Source organism: Furipterus horrens, unplaced genomic scaffold (genome assembly GCF_987537825.1).
Source record: "Furipterus horrens unplaced genomic scaffold, mFurHor1.1.pri manual_scaffold_1, whole genome shotgun sequence".
NCBI lineage: Eukaryota > Metazoa > Chordata > Mammalia > Chiroptera > Furipteridae > Furipterus > Furipterus horrens.
In genome coordinates this window covers 77775242-77796730 of record NW_028327171.1, presented here as the reverse complement: position 1 = coordinate 77796730, position 21489 = coordinate 77775242, and the positions used below count along the sequence as shown (strand labels likewise).

General features: G+C 30.6%; 1 protein-coding gene across 1 annotated transcript in view; it reads right to left on the bottom strand.

Moving 5' to 3' along the window:
• Positions 1 to 21489, bottom strand: part of LOC150021327 (ephrin type-A receptor 3) — a 118254-nt gene that overhangs the window by 27414 nt on the left and 69351 nt on the right. The window contains exons 9-10 of the mRNA XM_090286690.1: positions 13173 to 13234; positions 11442 to 11651 (exon numbers count right to left, since the gene is read on the bottom strand). Of these exons, the coding sequence (XP_090142816.1) occupies positions 11442 to 11651; positions 13173 to 13234 (272 nt within the window). The remainder of the gene's footprint in view (positions 1 to 11441; positions 11652 to 13172; positions 13235 to 21489) is intronic.

The window sequence follows — 21489 nt, the reverse complement described above, 5'->3', positions numbered from 1 at the left end:
TAGCAAAAGTCTTAGTTGAACATTCTGGTCACATGTGAGCCCATTGGTAGGACATCGGGAATCTTGTAGTCAGGTTGGTTACTCCATGTTCTGTGATACATCTATTGTTTAATTATTCTACTTGACCAGGAAGTTCATAAGAGTAACTGCTTTTCCTCCTTCATTTCTGCTTTCCCACAGTTTAAAAACAGGAGTCTCGCATTTTTAGCTTACCTGTTTACAAAACTGTTTCCTGGAGAAGCATGTAGTTTTATTGTGACAGAATATGATTATGGTAGGACCTAGAGTAGTAGATTTTATTGATTTCTTTGAAAATTTTTAACATTTTTAAATGTACACTTTATTTTTAGAAAAATATGTTAAATCGATTTTTTCAGAATATATAAATATTAAATAAGAATAAGACAACATATAGTATAACAGCTGTAAAAATTATATTATTTCCTGATGTCATCCTCTTTCCCTTCATGCTACTATTTAATAACACAGTTAGTTCCATGAAGGTAGTAAATATAAGAATCACTGAAGATCAATTTTTAAAAGTATCTATAAAATTATGAAAATACCTCACTGAATATCATATGGATTAAGTATTTTGGAATTTGCATGATGGTATAAAGATTTTCATTTGCTTTTATAAACAATATACATCTTACATCAAGTATCTCAATATTAATGTTGCAGGTATTTTACCAGCTTAAAACACCACCAGTAATTTAATAAATATTCTAAATCTATGCATATGAATATTACTCCATTCCATTGTAAGGGGAAGCTAAGTAGAAATTTTAAATATAAAAAATAATTATGCATTGAGACATATGCTGACTGAAAATATATGACATATTGATAGTCTATTTATGAGTTTACTCCAATGTCACTTAAATAGAATAAAATCAATACATCAAAAATAAAGTGACCATGTTTAAAATATATAGCATTGGCAGGGAATAGAGAACTATAAGTTCAAGTGTTAGATCGAAATAAATGAAAATAAAATTTAACATGAATAAAAGGTGTACTGTTTGCTACATTATGTTTATGATATCCCAAAGGTCAACATTCTAGAAGGCCTGATGGCAGATGGTTAGACTACTCCATATTTTAACAACAGCAATGTATTCCATACTGTACCATGCAACGTCCAGTTCAGTATGAATAGGAGAAGTTATAAAGTACCTGAGAGGGACATTTGATCCTCATTCCCATTCTTTATATATATATATTCCTTACATATGTTATCTAACTTTCAATGAAGTATCTCTACAGTAGACCTGTTGACATTTGGCTAAATTCTTTGTTGTGGGAGCTGCTTGTGCATTTTAGCATGCTTGGTAGTACATTGGCCTCTATCCAGTAAATTATATTTGCATTCTCTCAATTGTGACAGCCAAAAATGTCTCCAGAAAATGGCAAATACCCCCTGGGGAGAAAAGTCATCCCTGCTTGAGAACTACTGCTTTAGATGATGTGTGAGCAACTTTGATCTGCAATAGAAAATAACTCAAATGAAGTCCAGGTTATATCTGTGATCTTCTGTAGATTAAGTAGAATTAACCTTTGTTGCTCCTCCTAATTTTCACAGTTTCAATGGATATTTTTATTCCAGTACGAATCTAGAAAAGTAAGGGCCAAGTTAATCTGAGTGAATCTTCTGATTTTTGGACTTTTGGTAAATATAACAACACCCCTTTGAGATTTTTCCCTCTATTTCTTAATGTTTTATTTCATTTTTACTCCCCCCCATTCATTCCTTTTTTTAAGGAAAAGAGATAACTTCTTATTGCTAATGAAACTTAAAAATTAAGCATAAATTTCTTTATCAGATAAAGACATCAATGACTAAGGATTTTACTGAGAAAAAAGTGTTTACTCCAAGAAGAAACATTATCTACAGCTCCAAAAACATAAATATCATTGGCATAAGGAGACATTGAGTAAAAATCCTTGAGGGTCCAATTTGGTTATGAAATATGGTGAAAAAGAAGCTGAGGCCCATAAATTTTAATTTAGATACACTTCATGATAAGGTTCTCTGTCTTCAAACTGAGCAGCTATAGACTTCGGATTATAAAAATAAGATAAATTGAATATAAAAGCATCATTTTCCATTGCAGAATTTATTCATACATCTGCTCCTGATTGACTACAGAAATTTAACTTTCTCACCCACCTCCCACCCCAACAAATTTAACTTCATATTGCTTGACTTTTTTCTCTTTTCTTTTTCAGGTTCAGAAAAAAATTTTCCAGTTTATGTATGGGGTAGGGGAGATATATTTAAATTTTAGATGCTATTCAAATAACTTCCAAATATATCCTTCAATAGCTATCCAAAAATCTGGATTTGATGAGACGAATGGTGTCATTATTTGGCATACTTCTTTCTTGTCACAGGAAACTATTCTAATGCCACTTTTGTTTATGAGTTATACATATTGAAATTAGTTGGCTATTTATATTTTTGTTGGTAAAATGCTACTAGGTATTCTGAATATTATAAAGCACAAACGGTTACTATAAAAGTAATTTATAAATCTTTTACACAAAGATTTATAAATTTAATAAATATTTTAAAATGAAGTATTTATATATGTACACATAAGCTCCCCAGATATTTATGTATTCTGGAGTAAGCCAAGAATCACAGCATAAGGAGTGTAACAAAATTCAATTGCAGAGGGATCTCTAGTCCAAACTTAACAACATCAGAAGTTAATGCTTGTTCCCCATATTTGCAGTGTGAAATTTAGACCCAGTTCCTCTCAGTGTTGATGCTTCATCAAATTTTAGCTCAGTAATTTGGGGTGCAGGGAGATTTACATTCATTTGTTCCATTTAGATTTCAAAGTTTACTATTAATCAGGAGTCCTGATTTCTGGACTCAGCTTTCATCCTGCTATTATATTTTAGCCATTTCTTAACCTCTGTGCAGATATCTTGTCATTCACAAACTGAGGGTCATGGGAAACATAAAACCTGACTTCATGTTAAATCTTATCTATCTCTAACATATGTGCTGACTTAGAAACCTTAGCTCTTACAATTTTCAAATTTCTGTCTAGAACTATATGAATATCAAGGATGCTGTTTTTTAATGTAAATTATGTTGGAATCTTTAAGATGGTCCTAGCTTTGAACTAAGCTGCATTATATGTTGGTTGTCATATCTGGATTTCCTTCTACAGAATTTTTACAAAAAAAGTTAAAGGAGAGGAATACATGGTGCAAGTAATGATACGGGGGATTCTCCGGGCAGCAGCACTACATAAATGCTAAACTTTAATCCAGGATTAGTTAAAGTAGTTCAAATCTTGTTCACTTTGGCCATGAACAGCAGTTAGAGTAAGAATCACACAGTAAATCTGTTTCTCAAAAGATCCTGCAATTCAGTTCTCTAAGCTTAATGAATTTAGACAGTTCAAATGAGATTGTTGGCTAAAAGCCTGGATTTTTCAGGCACTTAAATGAAGTCAGCTCATTTACTATAGGTTAGGGGCTTCAAGTCTTGATTTCTAAAGAAACAAAATATAATTGCTGAAATCTCTGGATACTGAGGCATAATATCTTATATTTGCCTCACTTTTTCTCCAATTATATATACAAACCTCTCTTTGCTGAATTAGGAAATGCTTTACTGATCCACAGTTCACTTTGCCTGCTGTGAGCTCTGTCAGGTCATACTTAGAGTGACAAAGGACTTCAGAGAGTTTATCTTAGTAAACCCTAAGTAATTGAGTGTTTAACATGGAAGCTAATATTGGCTTCTCAGGTTAGAAGTGAAACTACAGAGATAAATTATTTGACCCAAGGATGTGACATCTATTTTTGTCAGGGACTAAACTTAGCTCATTGTAGACAACAGTAGACAAGGTAAAGGGCAATCCAAGAAAACTCTCAGGGGAAGCATCTGTTCTGCTCCCCAGTAGTTCAAATTTAAGGGCCATTGAGAGAATCGTTTCAGCAGATGTTTGATTGCCATGAGAGATCAGAGACAAATGATCTCCTAGGTAGTAAAAGCCCATCCTTTGAACTTTTGTGATTTTCAACATTATTTGAAATACTTAAGAATTTCTTGAAATACAGAAACCTCTTCACATTGCACTCTAAGTAACTATCTAGGAAATGAATAGCATTTCCTATTACTTTCATATAAAGTATAATATTAGGTCATTTGATGTATAATGTCTCTTTTCAACAAAAACAATGCAAAAAATGTGGGTATGGCTAAATATATATTCTAACATGAGTATAGCTCATTTTCAAAGATCAAAAAAGTTTTCTTTTTTTTTTTTGGTTTTTCAATTACAGTTGTCCCATTTTCCCCCATTTCTCTCCCCCACCCAACCCACCCCCTTTCCCGCAATCAAAAAAGTTTTAAATGTTAAACTTTGTGGTTTACATACAATCAACTCCTTATTTATTTTTTAAAAAGTTATGGAAATTCATTTGACCGTATGAATCTTTAGCAATCTGAATACAATTTTCCAAAAAAGCAATAAAGTCAGAAAGTTCTATTCAATATAGCAGGAATACTATATACTTGTAATAAAATCATGAAATAGAAATATTAGATTTACCCTAGTAATTAACCAAAGAAACAGTATCTAGTATATTGTAAGCACTTGAATATATGCTGAGTGAATAAATGTTGCATTTTAGGGAAAACAGTTCCTGCTAGGGATTGTGTGTGATATATTTACATAAAACCTCCTTGCTCTTGTGTTCCACTCCAAAATGACAGTTGTGATTTTCCCCACATAAATCTGGATAGATTATTTTAACATAAAATAATGTTCCTGTTACCTATCTCTGAAATGCAAAGTACTAGAATACTCATGAAATTTTGATGCAACATTGATCACTGAGATGACTACATCTTCTAAAGTTTTCTAATTTTTGGAATGTGGCTTTACTTTGTAAAGCCATATAAGGCATATTCATACTGATCCTAATAGAGTAGGAAATAAATTCAGGGTTGAGACTGTTTCTTCTGTTCAAAGTTTAAAATACATTGCTATATAATGGACAGTGATTAGATTTTTTTAACTCATGTGTAAATGACACATGACATATATTATTTATCAAAATAATTGTCTTTTCATATTACATCAGTTTTTGGTATATATAGTTCTTACTCCTTGCCATCCTACAGGGAAAGGCTCATATTTTCTATTATTTTTGTTCTTGGAATGAAGTTATTCTGAACAGGAGTATTCAACCACTTATCTTTTAACCACTTGCTTTGGCTATATTATTCTTTTTTTTTAAATTTTAAATAGTGTAAAATAAGATTTCTTTCCCCTCTAACACACAATGCCTGTGATAACTTTTCACTTTCTTTATTTTCTAAAAATTAAATAGGCATTAATTGGCTCCATAGGAATGTGACAAAAGGCAGAACATCTTAATCCAATATAAAAACACAATTGGTAATCCCATGTATGCATCTTCAGAACAAAAATTAAAACATCTAATAACGAGGAAAGATCAAGAATAAATAATTATTTTCCTCAGATTCCCTAAATCAGTTTATGCGGTAACGATGTCCCTAATATGAATTTGCGGGCTTGAGAATTGGATTGGCTTTATACAACCTAACATATATATAAGAAGTCTACATTTTCTTTTATTTTTTCTAATATTGTGTAAAACAACATATTGAATATTATCATGTTAGAATTTTGTATTCCATCTATTTCAACATATGAATTTAAGTATGTTCATATGCATAGAGGCATTCATGCATATATAACCTGTTTATAATTAAATGTTATAAAGGGGAAGATTGAAAAAAGTATTCAGTGGCATAGAATTCTCCCCATTAATATTATGGCTCTGCTGAAATGAGATAAAGTAGATTAGTAGTTCAGTGAAAAAAAATAGGACAAATGCCATAATTTAGAAATTCACATAATGGGAAATCAAAGAGAGAGAATTTGTCTTTGTGTTTGCTTGCTTGATTTTCTCAACAAAAATTATCTGATGGTTTAAATTTGCAGAGCTAAATGCTACAATCACATCCATCCCAAATAAAATCCTAGGCCCAAATAAAATCCTAGGCCTTTCAAGATCATTTGCAACGTTTAGTAACTGGTTATACCTATGCTTTAAAGTTTTTCTTCCAAATGTGATATCACATAATACTATATCATAAGTCAGAGTCTATATCATTTAATTACTACTAAAATAGTTACTTAGCTTTTAAGCTGTTTTTATTTCAGATAAAGTACACACCCCAGTGGTCCTCACGGTGTCATCTAAGCATTCCTGGAAGAGCATTTCAGGGAGCTGGCAAAATTGAACTGTTTTCATAAAAATACTAACTAAAACATTATAGGCTTTCTCACTCTCAACATTTCATGTACGTGCAGTTGAATTTTACAAAAGTTACAGGATGTATAATAATATTGTATAATGGAAAGTGTCAAAGTTTGGAAATTCTGCATAACTCAATAGTGAGAAACGAAGAGAAATAACTGGAAATGAGTATTGAAAGTAATTTTGATTTCCTATCCAATATCTTCATAAAAAAAGTGAGAGCAAAAAAAAAAAGTATACATTATGATCTTAACTGATCCCTTCCTTTTAGGCATTCTATTGAGGACATATGGAAACAAAACTTGTCATACACAGAAGCAACATTGGAAAAAGTCTGATATTGAATAAATTGCTGTTAAGGTTTAAGGCTAAGCATTTTCTCAACACTTCAGATGATCCCTTCAGTTTAAGAATTTTTAAATAGAGAATTAATGTATTTAATTTCTACTTAATTGTCTTACCCTGCCTGTGTATTGCAGAGGTGTTTTAAAAATGAGAGCAGCAGACACTACACATTTTTTTCAGTGGCATTGAATCAAATGACTCTAATAATTCTTTAGTGCTATCACACTCTACTTAAAGCCAAAAAACAAACAAACAAACAAACAAACAAAAAAAACAAGTGCGTCCTGGAGCAAATTAATCCTGAAATAACATTGGAGGTAAAAATGACAAAACATCATGAGAAGTCAGGGTTCTTTGGAAAAGACAATGATGCTGGGAAAAATAGAAGGCAACAGGAAGAGGAAGAGGAAATACGAGATGGCGTGACACCATAAAATAAGCCATAGGCATGAGTCTACAGGAGCCAAGCAGAGCTGTTGAGAACAGGACTTTGTGGTTGTCACCAGGAATCAGGGTCAACTTAATGAGCAGGTAGCACACACAGGCAATACATTTCCAAGGGCAATGGGGACAGTTTAATGTATTGGGGCACCAAATGGTAATTTCTTAATTGGAGTGACACTTGGTGAAATGTGTGAAGTGTGACTAAAGTAATGTGATTGGTAAAACAGATTAACCAGAATGTGTTTATCCAAAACAAATGCCCTTGGCACACTTTTAAATGGTGACTTTGTTTTTCTGAAATAATCATAGCATATGCTAAATAAAATAAATAAGGTGGATGTCTATATATGAGAAAACTGGTTCTGGTTTAAAAAAGCAGACTTTGCTATACCACAATGTACTACTTCTCTCTCTCTTTTTTTTTTTTTTTAATTTTATTTTTTGGTTTTTCAATTATAGTTGTCCCATTTTTCTCCCATTGCTCCCCCCCACCCAGCCCACCCCTTCTGCCACAATCATATCCCTCCCCGTTTACTTCTCTTATTTATTAAGTATAAGCTTATTGAGATTAGAGGTTTTATCTCAGTCAAACTTGTTAGATACTTAGATAATTCTGAGTGATCATATCATTCAGAATCAGTTTTAAAGATAATTTTAATATTTTATTTATTTATTTTTAGAGAGAGGGAAAGGGACTGGGAAAGAGAGGGAGAGAAACACCAATGTGTGGTTGCCTCTCTCATGCTCCCAACTGGGAACCTGGCTGGCAACCCAGGCATGCATGTGTCCTGACTGGGAATCGAACCAGTGACTCTTTGGTTCGCAGGCTGGCACTCAATCCACTGAACCACACCAGCCAGAGCTAAAGATAATTTTAAAAGGGGAACTCACAAAACATTTTGTGTAATAGTAGTGTTCCTGAAGTAAGTACAAGTTTCCTAAAGACAACTTAGTGTAGCAATACTCATTGAATTCTTTCAGCGTGTATGTTTAAAAAACAAAATAGCAATCCTGTTACTTTATAACCATACCTTGTACTTTATAGTAAATTATAAAGCTATTATACCAAACAAGAATCACTATGAAAAACTAAGTTAAAGTATCAAAATTATTCTAAATAGGCAGATTCAAACCACAGATTCTCAGAAGGAACCTAGGACCCCCATGATTATTTTGAGGAGTTTCAAGAAAATAAAAGGATGAATACCAAAGAACTCTAAACAGTTGTTCATTGACCTGTGTGATTTTTAAGAATCTTCCAAACATGAAACAAATGCAAAGAGCCTGTTGCACTTTGACTTTCAGAGATGCTAAAGAGGAATTTTGACACAGCACCTTTTTTTCTACTTGGTCCTGAGAAAGTAACAAGTGTAAATGAAGCTATGAAAGTTAACCCAACATTCTTCAGAAAGCGGATGATCTAGATCTGTATGAATTTTTCAAGTTCCTGTAAGAGAACATTAAGATTAGTATCAAGAACAAGTGTGCTCTCATTTAAAAATGGGGTTTGGCATAGGATTGGAGCCTGACTTAATTACCAGAAATCAAATATTTCAAATAAAGATCTTTTTAAAAATCAAAACTGGACACATTTTGGGGGTAAAGTGATTGTTGTTAAAACAAGGATAATACCAGCAAGAATACTGTTTTTATGGGATATATTAAATACTCATATATTAGCAGTTTATGAATGAAATCTTTAGAATAGAGACTAGCAGTGAGTAAAAATACAAAACATTCTTGGAGACAATAAGTATATTATCATCTGTTGCATATGTTGTCTTCTGAGATGATAATTTAATCACAAAAACGATGTTTTTCTGAAGAATGTTGACTAATTTTCCTGGACACCGAGAAGTAGTACTAAAAATTGCAATCAAGATAATTACCCTTGTTTTACAATTCCATCAAGTTTTCAAAGTTGTTCAGTCATAACCACTGTTCTGAATTAATTCAACTAGATGCTAAATATAAAGTTGTCTTTTATTTCACTTACTCTTAACCTAACAAACTGTATTTCTAAGAATATTTTTATGCAGAACACATTTAAAAAAATACTTTGGTTCATGAATGAAGTGAATCCACTGCAGAGTCTAATTGAAATGGGAAATGCAAACAATGGTGTAACATATAAAACCATCAGGGGTGTTCCAGCCCCTAAATCAACACGTCTCAGAACATCTCCAGAATATTGTGCTTTGTATTTCTGTAGACCTATCACTATAGCTATATTTATAGATGCAACTCGGTGTGGCATATTGAACTTTCTCAGAGTGTGATGTTGATGCCACGAGACAATCTTGGTGGCTGTTAGTGCAGTTTTCAAGATTGATGATTTCACAAAAAAATGAATTGCTTTTTTAAATTGGGAATAAACTTTTAGAATTAAATAAGAAGAAAATAGCAGAAGTTGACTTTTAAAGAAAACTGCCCATTCTTTTGGCTAATGAGAGTAAGGAGAAACAGGCTTCTTTTTACTATATTTTGCTACGAGGTGTGAAGTCAGTAACAAACTATATGAAAGAGTTGAGTGATTCATATATTAAAATTCTCATAGAGTTGCACACTCAGTGATTTTAATTCAAAAAATTTATCTTGAGAAGATAATTATGAACAGACATGAATTGCATATCAAAATATAGCACAGTATTGTTAATAATATCAACACTTTGGAATTCTGTCTAATTAATACTGGATTGGATAAATAAATTATGTACATGAAAAAGGCGGAGTGCTATACAATAGTCCCTCTCTATATTGCGGTTCACGTATCTCACCCTCACTGTATTGCGGGATTTTAAAAAACATTATATATAATTATTTATCGCAGATTTTTCACTATATTGTGGGATTTTGCGGTACTGTATGTGTATGTTGTTAAAGTTACATAGGTTTAAGAGTGTAGAATAAATATAAGGTTCCTACTTCACAGGGGGGTCTAGAACATAATACCTGTGATAACTGAAGGAATACTGTACATTATTTAATGATATTTAAAAAATAATATTTGTTATCTGGAATTTTCTATATTTTATGTTAAAAAGGCAGATTACAAAACATTAAATTTATATATTAAAATAGTGGATATATTGATGAAAGAAAATAATTTTATATATCATGGTATCATTTTTGTAAGTATATGCACAATTGAATTATTTACATATGAAAATATGTAAAAATATTTTGGAAATATAAAATTAAAATGTTAAAACTCTAACTTTGGGTAGTATCATTAATAATTATTATATTTTATTTTTTAAATATTCTGCCATGAAATAGAAATTATTTTAAAAAACAGTATTTTAAAGAAATCTGCTAGTAAAAGCATGATGAAATAATCAAATTCATTTTGAATTGAAAGGATACAAATTAAACCAATTAAATGCAATCTCTCAAAACTAATAAGTAACTACTAAAAATAAGGATAAAATCAAGTTTTTCAGGAGTATAGTTATGTATTCTTTTAAAACAGCACAGACTCTGACACAGAAAATTTACTTTTAAGAATATATTGTTAGTAAATTACTAGACTCATATAATTGTGAATGCAGATTAATTATATAAACCTTTGTTTAAAATATTGAAAAATAGGTATAATAATAATTTGTCCACTAATTAGGGTCTGGTTAAAAATGGTACAACCAGAAAATAGAATGCATCCAATTACTAAACATAAAAATATAAAGATTATTTATTGACAGTGATCTATGTTTAAGAAGTATGTTGCTAAAGAGAAGAACAGACTACACAATGGTATTATGAATAATCCCATTTTAATTATGTATCTAAACATATGTGTATAAATATAGGCATGCAGGAAAAATCTGAGAGAATTGACTCACAAACATAAATATTTTTTGCAGGTGGCACAGTTATGAATGACTTTTCTCCTTTTGGTGTCTTTGTTTTGAAATTTTTAGAATATTAACATATGTTACTTATGTAAATATTAATTTAAAATACTTTAAAACTATATGTAGTTGGATAGGTGTACTGAGAATTTATTCAGTCCACTTTCAGAAGCCTCAATCATGATGGAAAAATGGTAAATATGAAAATACCACAACTTCAGATATTTGAGAACCTTGCTGCCCTATGAAGGGAAGCATTCAATTAATGCACGGGCTTTCAGAATTAAAATCATCACTATTCTGATGAACAATGAGCATCTATTTTCCCATATTAAGAACATTATTTTAATATTAAAGAATACATTTCCTTTAGGGGAAGATGTGGATGACAAAGCATTGTAGGACATGATTTCTATCTATTTACAAGTCAACATAACACAAGTTTGATAACAAAGACAAATGGGAAAGAAAGTTACTTACTCTTGTTGTGTAAGCAGCTTCTGGGTCATCTTCTAGAACACGTGAAAGTCCAAAATCAGAAACTTTACACACCAAGTTGCTGTTGATCAAGATGTTCCGAGCAGCGAGGTCTCGGTGAACATAGCCCATATCTGAGAGGTACTTCATGCCAGATGCTATCCCCCGAAGCATCCCCACTAGCTGGATGACTGTAAACTGGGCATCGTGTTTCTGAGAAGTATTTCAAACGTACAATTAAGGTGTGCTGTATCTCTTAAAGGCACATGTTGGTTAAAATCTCGCATACTGAATTGAAACAATAGAAACAATTAGTTCTAATCCTGCAGCCTGACAAAATATGTGACTAAATGGATATAAGGCTAAAACAAAATAGGATAGGTGCAGTATTACTAAATACTATGTAATACAAAGTACTTTAATATTTTTGACTTCAAATTCAAACCTGAACTATCCTGTTTATGCGACATACCAACTCCTCAGAAATTTTCAGTTTAAGAACCATTAAATGAAATAGATCCTGTGATGTACATTTTTTATTCATTTGTTTGACTGAATGTTCATTCTTCTTTCTAGTTTTCTGGACATTTCATTAATTATTTCAAATAACGTGGATGTTAAATTTGTCAAAAATATTTACTGAATATATGTTTTCTATCTAACCTTTAATTATACGTTATAAAATAGAAATAAATAGTATATGAAGTTGGAATTCCAGGTTTAGAAAAGCTTCCAATTTACTTAAAGTAGAGATATATGGTTTAGATGATAAGTAAATGGATTCATAGATACATATATACACACATACATACATACATAAGTATAAAATTCCAGCTTTAGTTACATCTACATGAACAGTAGTATTTTAAAATCATATTATTGTGATTTAATTAACGAATTTGAAAAAAACATTTCTGAAATATATTTAGAAAAATAATTTCTAATACAATTTTTATTTGGCTCATGAATGTTAAAATTAATAATATAATTTCTCACTCATACAAAATTTAGAATTTTCCTCCATGGAACTGAATCATTCTATCACCTATCCATCTATCTATCTATTTATCTATCTTTCTATCTATGTATCTAATGTATTTCAACCTACATAGTGCTGAAAGCGCATTGAAGATAGGGTCTATGTCTTTCTTTATTCCTTTCAGTGACTAGTGATTGATAGTATAAAATTTTTGTATGTTTTTTGAACATAGTATTTGTTCCAAAATGACATCACTGAATTGTAGATAGCTTAGCATTATAACACATGCTTATTTTCTGAGTGGACAGTACTATGTGAGAGATAAATGGTCTTTTATCTTGTAGCAGTCTGAGGTTATCTTAAATAAAGAGAAGGGAATATTTTTTAGGTCAATGTTATTTGTCTTATTTTAAGATTAGTTTTTATTTTTTATTTTTTTTTGTTATTTTAACTGATGTGAATCTTGGCAATCTGAAAAGGCCAAAAAAGATTGAGCAATTTTGTTTTAAAAATATAAACCATTAACATTTAGATGCTTCAAGATAAAGATTAAAATTTACAGTCTTCTTTTAGTTATTTAATCTCAGCAAATTTCAGTTCTATCTTGAACTTTGATTATTTAATTGTTTGGCACAATATCAGAGGTTGCCTCCAACATTTTCAGTAATTCATTCCATATTTATATATGCATGTGCATAAATAGATAGGAAGAGATATGAGATAATGTGAAACATATATAAAAATATTCTACTTACACGTAAGAAACTGTCCAAGGAACCATTCTCCATGTATTCTGTGACAATCATAACTGGTTTACCTAGGTATATGGTAAATTAAATATAAAATCATGAGTAGAGTTCAACAAATATGCAATGAACATAGATAATACACTTTGATACATGTGAGGAATTATATATATGATGACCATATATAATACACTTTGATACAACTAAGAAATTAAAAAATTAAAAAAATTTTAACATCGCAATTAAGAAAAACTAAATTTCAATAGAAGATAAATTTTTTAACTGATGTTTTTATTTTCCAGAATAAGAGCCCATAACCTATTATATCTAAATCGGCTTGTTTGGCATGGCTTTCCATAAACACAAAATATGGTATTTTCTTTAATTTAATTACATCATAGCTCACCTACAAAATCAAGTATTTCTGTCTTCAAGCTCAAGAGACAACCAAGAATTCCACAATCACTTATACTTTCCACAGATATTTACAGAGCTATGTGCTAAGTATTCTCTTGTGCTGGTTAGCCAGAAACAAGTAAATCAATTTCAACAAATGATTTGTACATAATAATTAGAACTAATCATTTTAGTATTTTTATCTGTATCCAATTAATGTATTAAAATTATAAAACCCATGCAGTATTTAAAAAGAAAATAGAATTAAAATTGCTGTTGGTAGTAACTTTTAATAACCATTTTTGAAATATGTGGCCTTAAATACCATTAAACCTTTTAACAAGCATTTAGATATATTTAGATAACACTTATTTCATACAAGATAACAGTTTTTTTTATTTTTATTTTTTAAAGATTTTATTTATTTATTTTTTGAGAGAGGGGAAGGGATGGTGAAAGAGAGGAAGAGAAACATCAAAAATATTAATGTGCCTCCACCTGACTGGGAATCAAACTGGTGACCCTTTGATTTGTAGGCCAGCATGCAGTCCACTGAGCTACATCAACCAGGGCAGTTTAATTATTTTATATGTACAAACTTATTATTTATCATTTCAATTTTACACATAAGTAAACTGAGATATAAAGAAGATAATTAACTAACTTAACAGTACACAGTTAATAAGTTACAAAGCTAAAAAATTGTAACCTGAATACACAATGTTGTTACTTTTGGAAATTGAACCTGAAAGAAACATTTAATGTATGAAAAAGCATTAGACACAAAAGTGTTAAATATACTGATCTATAAATCTACAAATAGAATAAATGTTCAACTATAGTTAGTGATTTAGACAAGTGGGAATTTCAATTCTATAGTTATTCTGAATTAAAATGACTGAAAATTATCATATTTTAAACAATTGTTACATAATAGTGTTATGTGAACCAGAGCTGAAAACATATAACTCTACATAATTATGATCACAACTATGAAAATAAGTAATAAAAAACAAACATTTTAAATAAAAAATATATGAAAAATTGATATTTTTGAAATACAAGAAACTAGTAATTTTTTTATTTTTAGAATCATGTAACATTACATTAGTACTTGATATATGTTTCATTACTTTATCTTCACGTTGTCCTTATGCATTAGTAATATGTATTGTTCTTATTTTACTGTTTCCTCAACTGAAAACATTGTATATTTAGGAAACTTGCTGAGGTCACACAATTAGCTAGTACTGCAGCAGATATCCAACATGGCTATCTTTGATTTCAAAGCCTACATATATATTACCACACTGTAATACTCTCCGTTTATTGTTGCTATGATATTGTTTTAACTATAAAACCATCATGCTACAAAAAGAAGGATAATTAGTCCACCTTCATGTCTATAAGAGCTGAGTTAAGACTTGACTAAATACTGATGGAAGACCTTGGGCAAATAATAGATTTTTTTTGCAAACATCCAAGGACACCTAATTTATGATTACACATAATTTTTCCTCATAAGATCCTTCTATGTCATGAAGTTTAGTTTGTCATTCTAATAATAGAAAATAGTTTTCTTTGATTTTTTCCTTTTATAGGTGAAAACTCCTAATTCAGACACTTTGTGAATTATGTATTAGTACTGTGAAGGCTATATTTCCTACATTTAGTACTTGAATGTATTCCAGCTGTGTATCTTATTAAGGGGTGATAAAATTATTTAAATTTTATAAAATTTCTCAGATAACTTTCATATAGGTAACAATCAATTGATACCTCAATTTATTTTCCTTTAATAGAGTGATTTAGTTATGGACTTTGAGTAACACATTATATGTAGTAATGTCTGAAAATTCATTTTATCTGAAACCTTAAGTCTCCAGAACTTGTTTCTTCAAAATTCTAATTGAGCTTTGATTTGAAAATATTAAAGAAAAATGAGGAGATTCAACATTTCCCTGGAAACTCCTCTTTCTCCTGAAATGGAAAATTAAATGCCTAGAAACGGATCCAAGAGATCTGACCTGAAATTAGGTGAATGGATAAATGAATGTATATATAAATGAATGAAATTCTACATGTGCATGTTCTCCATAAATAACTATAATATTTTGTCCCTTTCTTAACACAATTACAGGAAGAACAGTATCTAACAAAATTCAATGTATACCATAAATGTAGTCACAGATATTTTGCCTCATACAACTCTGAGTTACAGTGCCCAATTATTGTGTTTGCATACAGTGCTACACAAACCTCTGCTTATCTTTCTTACTATAGATCCTAGCCTTATGACCATTTCATTTCTTGTTAACATGTTTAATAGAATGTTTGGCAAGACAGATAATAGTAGCTGAAAAATCAAACCAGTCAATTAAGCTAAAGTCTCATGACCATTCAGAAGCAGGATCAGGCTGCATTTAGCTCTATAATTTAGGTATTTATAAACATGTCAGTTTAAATGGGCAAGTCTAAAAATGTGCTTTACATTAAGTTCAAAGACTCAGCAAACCCAAATATACAAAGAGTAAACAGAATCACAAATATTCTACCTTGGGAAGAAGTATCTTTACTTAGTTTCCCTTGCAATTTTGCTTATGATGAATGTGGTTAAAGGAAAAGAGATGAAATACTGGTGAAAACTAGTTCTAACATGTATGAAATGTAGTTGGAAATCATAAAATACTGACTCACCTTCACACAATGCAAAGTATTTTTATTCAATTTTGCATACTTTGCCATGTGTGTTTTGATTTAGAATTGACGTACTTACAACTGTAATAGCATAAACAATAAAATGTAATTTTTTAAAAAGTAAAAAAATTAAATTCTTTTAAATAAAAAAAAAACCTATATTATTTACTGCATTCAGAGAGTCTAAAATACATCTGAGTATACATACTGAACACATGAAATTATTGCAGCATAACTGGCTGACATAAAATTTTATTAAAAACAAGAAAAATAAAATTGCAGTAGAATTTTGCTTTCGTTTTTAAAATTATGAGTAAAGATAAAATCCTAATTTTTCATAATTAAAGACTTAAGAGAAGCATATCAGTTTGTTACAATCAGTTCATTTCCCCAAATACCCCTAGTGGTTCAGAGATATTACTAATCATTGAACCACTCTTTGACAACAGAAATGTGACTTAAAATGTGTAAGAATTCCAGGTTCAGTACTATTTCATCACATCTTTCTAATCACCTTTTGTATAAAAAGAAGAGCAGAATTAATGTCATATACAGCAATATATAGACATTTTATTACAATTATCAAATAAATGTCATTCTAAAATACTTTTATGAAAACAAAAATTATCAATAACTGAAATATTATAAATTTTGAAATATAATTCATTTCCAAAAGAAATACTATTAACTTCTATTAACAATAATTGTGTATTATATATCTATGTATTATTTTCAAAAGTCTTAAACACATTCTGTTACATGTGATTTATAAAATCAAAATGTTTAACCTTAGCAACACACACTCATTATTAGTATCATGTAATCATAATCAGGGTGGAAGCAAAAAAGCATAAGCAGGAAAAAGAAAATTGAAGAAAATTGACAAAATATGCCTCACTATTTCCAGGAAGGAAGTCTTGAATCATCTTTGATTAGAAAGGAAAGTTTTGGTTATAGAATTTCATGTACTATTACTAACTGATTGATAGAAATATTGTACTGCACTGAATTAGACTATTTTCTTGCGAGTTTTCCATTAAATCATGTAAAATACATGACAATCTTTTCAAAATTCCATTTTAATCAAGACATTATTTTTGTTAAGAATGATCCCTATTATATTCACTGGTCTGGAGTTACTGAGGGCAGGGGCCAACTCTATTTTATCTGTAGTTCTATATTTAGCACTGTGCTTGTCACTTGAAGCTGACTAAGGATAATCTCTGCCTTCAAAATTAGGCTAAAAAATGTTTTCTTCAACTCTTCCTTAACCAACCATATTCTATCAATATTAACACATCAAATGTTTTACACTCAATTGACTTTAAGTTTTTTAAGTGTATTTGTTAATCTGAAAAAATTTCAATTCCTTTAAATACAGTAACAATATTTCTGCTTTTCATTATTCCATTTGGATCTGATTTGCTTAATAAGTGCAATGATGGTTAATGAATATATTAATCAGAATGTGCTCAGTTTTATTTTAAAGGGCATTTTTTTTCTTTTCAAGTTTTCTATCTTTTATTTATTTTCATGTATAATAGTAAAAGTTAGTACCTTAGGTATGGTAATAAATTGAAGTGATGATAGCAGCCTTCTTGTTTCCACTTGGGAGTGGGAAGTGGGCAGGGCAGGGGAGAATGACAGGGAAAATATAGAACAATAAAAAATGCTTTAAATAATTCACTATTGAATATGATATTTGTAGGTTTGTTTGATTTTAGGGGGTGCTTACATACATTTATCAGGCATATATATATTTATATATGATGTGCTAAGAAAATATTTTAAATTAGAATGCTTGATTATTTTCTGTGTTTATTGAGACTGACTTTTTTTTCTACTTATCAATGTTGTGACTTTCTTCAATGCTAAATATTGATCCAATTTTGCATTATTAGAATAAACTATACTTAGGCATGATATAGTATCTTTTAAAATACATTGTTAAGTATGGCTTTATAATAACTCCAGTGTTATTGAACTTGTGTTCCTGTGTTACAGTGACCCATTATTTTCCTTTTGATTATATTCTTGTGTGGGTTGGTATCAACATTATCACTAGCCTCTTAAGGGTGTTTCTTTTTTGCCTTTCTTCAAGAGTTTATGTAAGATCAGAACTACTCAGACAGTTATTACCCAAGTTGTAATTATATTTCTTCATCCTTTAGGATAATTATTGTATTTTTAAACTAGTACTTTTTTAGGTCAGTGTGTGGGCACATGCAAGTCATACCCTGACAAATTTCTAAGTTGAATTTGATCTTTCAAAACTATCAAAAACTCATCCTATCTAAATGATTAAGGAAAATACGCCACATTTTCTTTTGTAATTCTAACAGAGACAATTCAACCAAGAAACATAAGTGGATGGTGTTCAAGAAATAAGAAAGTTTTTCAAGAATGTAAGTATAACACTTGCTGCTTTTATTTTTCTCATATATTGAGAATTTTTATTAGTTTTGCTTATGTCGGCACTTAGATAGAAATGGTCTCAACTGATTTATCGAATTACAGACTTGAATGCATAACTTGTGTTCAGAGTTTCCAGAATTGATAATTCCAACAAACTATTTCTATCAATTACTAATAAAATAACTGTATATTATATATTAAGAATATGACATGGATTCTCTTTTCTCCACATCCTCACCAGCATTTGTTGTTTGTTGATTTGTTAGTGATGGTCATTATGACCTATGTGAGATGATATCTCATTGTGGTTTTAATTTATATCTCTGCTGACTAGTGATGTTGAGCATTCTTTCATATGCCTGTGGGCTCCCTGTATGTTCTCCTTGGAGAAGTACTTGTTCAGGCCCTTTGCTCATTTTTTAATTGCATTGTCTGTCTTCCTGGTGCTGCGTTGTATGAGTTCTTTATATATTCTGGAGATCAATCCCTTGTCTGAGGTATCATTGACAAATAAGTTCTTCCCACAGCTGGTTCCCTTTTCATTTTGATGATGGTTTCTTTAGACCTGTAGAAGCTTTTTAGTTTGATTTAGTTCCATTTGTTTATTTTTTTCCTTTATTTCCCTTGCTGTTTGGAGATATATTGGCAAATAAATATATTGCTATGTGGAATATCTAAAATTTTCCTGCCTATGTTTTCTTCTAGAATTTTTTGGTTTCACTACTTATATTTAAGTCTTTTATACATTTTGAGTTTATTCTGGTGTATGGTGTAAGATGGTGGTCTAGTTTCTTTTTTTTTTTTTTTAATGTACCAGTCTAGTTCTCCCAACACCATTTATTAAAGGGGTCATTTTTGCTCCACTGTACACTCCTTTGTCATATATTGGCTGACCATAGAGACATGAGTTTATTTATGGGTTCCCTATTCTGTTCCTTTGAGCTATGTGTCTGTTCTTATGCAGAACCAGACTGCTTGTTTATAGTAGCCTTGTAGTATATTATAATATTGGGGATTGTGATCCCTCCTACTTTGTTCTTTTTTCTCGAGATTGCTGAGGTTATTTGGGGTTCTCTTTTGGTTACATATAAATTTTTGATATGTTTTTGTTTTAAATCTGTGAAATATGCCATTGGTATTTTAATAGGAATTGTGTTGATCGCAGTGCTATATACAATAGTCAAATTTTGGAAGCAGCTTAAGTGCCCATCATCAATAAATGAGTGAATCAAAAAACTGTGCTACATTTACACAATGGAACACTACACAATAGAAAGAAAGAAGGAACTTTTACCTTTTTGTAACAGCATGGATGGAACTGGAGAATCTAATGCTAAGTGAAATAAGTCAGTCAGTGAAAGACAAATACCATATGATATCACCTAACGAGGAATCTAATAAACAAAATAAATGAACAAAATAGAACCAGAGGCATGGAAACATGGAACAGGCCAACAGTGAACAGAGGGGAGGGGGGAGGGGAATAGCAGTGGAAAGAAGGGGAATGGACTAGACATAGAACATGTATGAGTGACTCGTGGACATGGACAGCAGTGTGGGATCTGAGTACTAGTGCAGGGTGGGGGAATGGGCAGAGGAGAGCAAAGTGGGGGGGAATAGGACAACTGTAACAGAATAACAACAAAAATGATATAAATAAATAAAAATAAGTAAAAAATAAAAATGTACAAACTGTTAAAAAATAATAATAATACGACATGGAGTGTAGTGCCCTTGAGATATGTGCTGAAGAAAACTTTTGAAGAGAAGCAAACAAAACATAGCAAAAATTTGACATTGTCACTAAAGAATGACATCTTATTCCAGCAATGTTTCCTTGTCATATGTGGAGGAAATAGAAAGGTGAGAACTGTAACTAAGTTTTTCTTTTGGGTGTGTGTGTGTGAAGTGGATGCTAGTATCAATATGGAAATGTTTTAATTATGAGAAATCATCTTAATAGTCTGCTTATAACTTTCCTTAATAATGCAAGTTTATAGTTAAGTTGCATTATCTTCTAAAAAAAATTTTCAGTAAATAACGCCTCCCCCAAAAACAATAAAAAACACAACAGTCATATCTAATATAATTTCTTCTATTTCACTAAGTGAAAAGTGGCCAATGGAGGTCTTCCTGGAGTCTGAACATGATTTGACTAATGGTGTGATGGCAGAAATATCAAACATTTGCTTTAAAAAAGTTCTATTTTTTTGAACTTCAACTAAAATCGATAACACATGTTAGTGCCAAGCTCTGAACAGAGACTGTGCCCCCAGCTTTCTGCTACTATGAGATCAGAGACTCTCTCACTTTCTCTTGTTTAAGAGCATCAGGCTCAAAATGTACCATTGAAAATTGTTTACGGCTCAATTTAAATAAATGAACATATAATTGAATAAAAGGCTTTCTCTAAATGAGTTGCAAATGAGACATTATAATAAACTTAGTACTTCAAAGCACATATTTATTAATAATAATAAAAATAATTATTTTTGAGCAAAAAAATAAATTGTTTTCAAGCATTTACTTCTGTACTTCAGATTAACTAGTAAAAATCTCAAACTCACCACAAGTGGTAATTTAGATTTTCAGGGCTGTTCCACCTAATAATGTATTTCTATGTAATCTTATTTGATCTGTAAAGTATTTGGAAATATTAAAACAGAACTGCTAATTCTGTATTACAAGTGAAGAAAGTGAATCTCCATGAGTGGTCTGATTGGCCAAACGTCTTACAACCAGTAGAGCTGAATCAGGACCTGAACTTTGACTCTATGACTTTTAATCTGAACACCAATTGTATTTTTTCTTTAAGTAC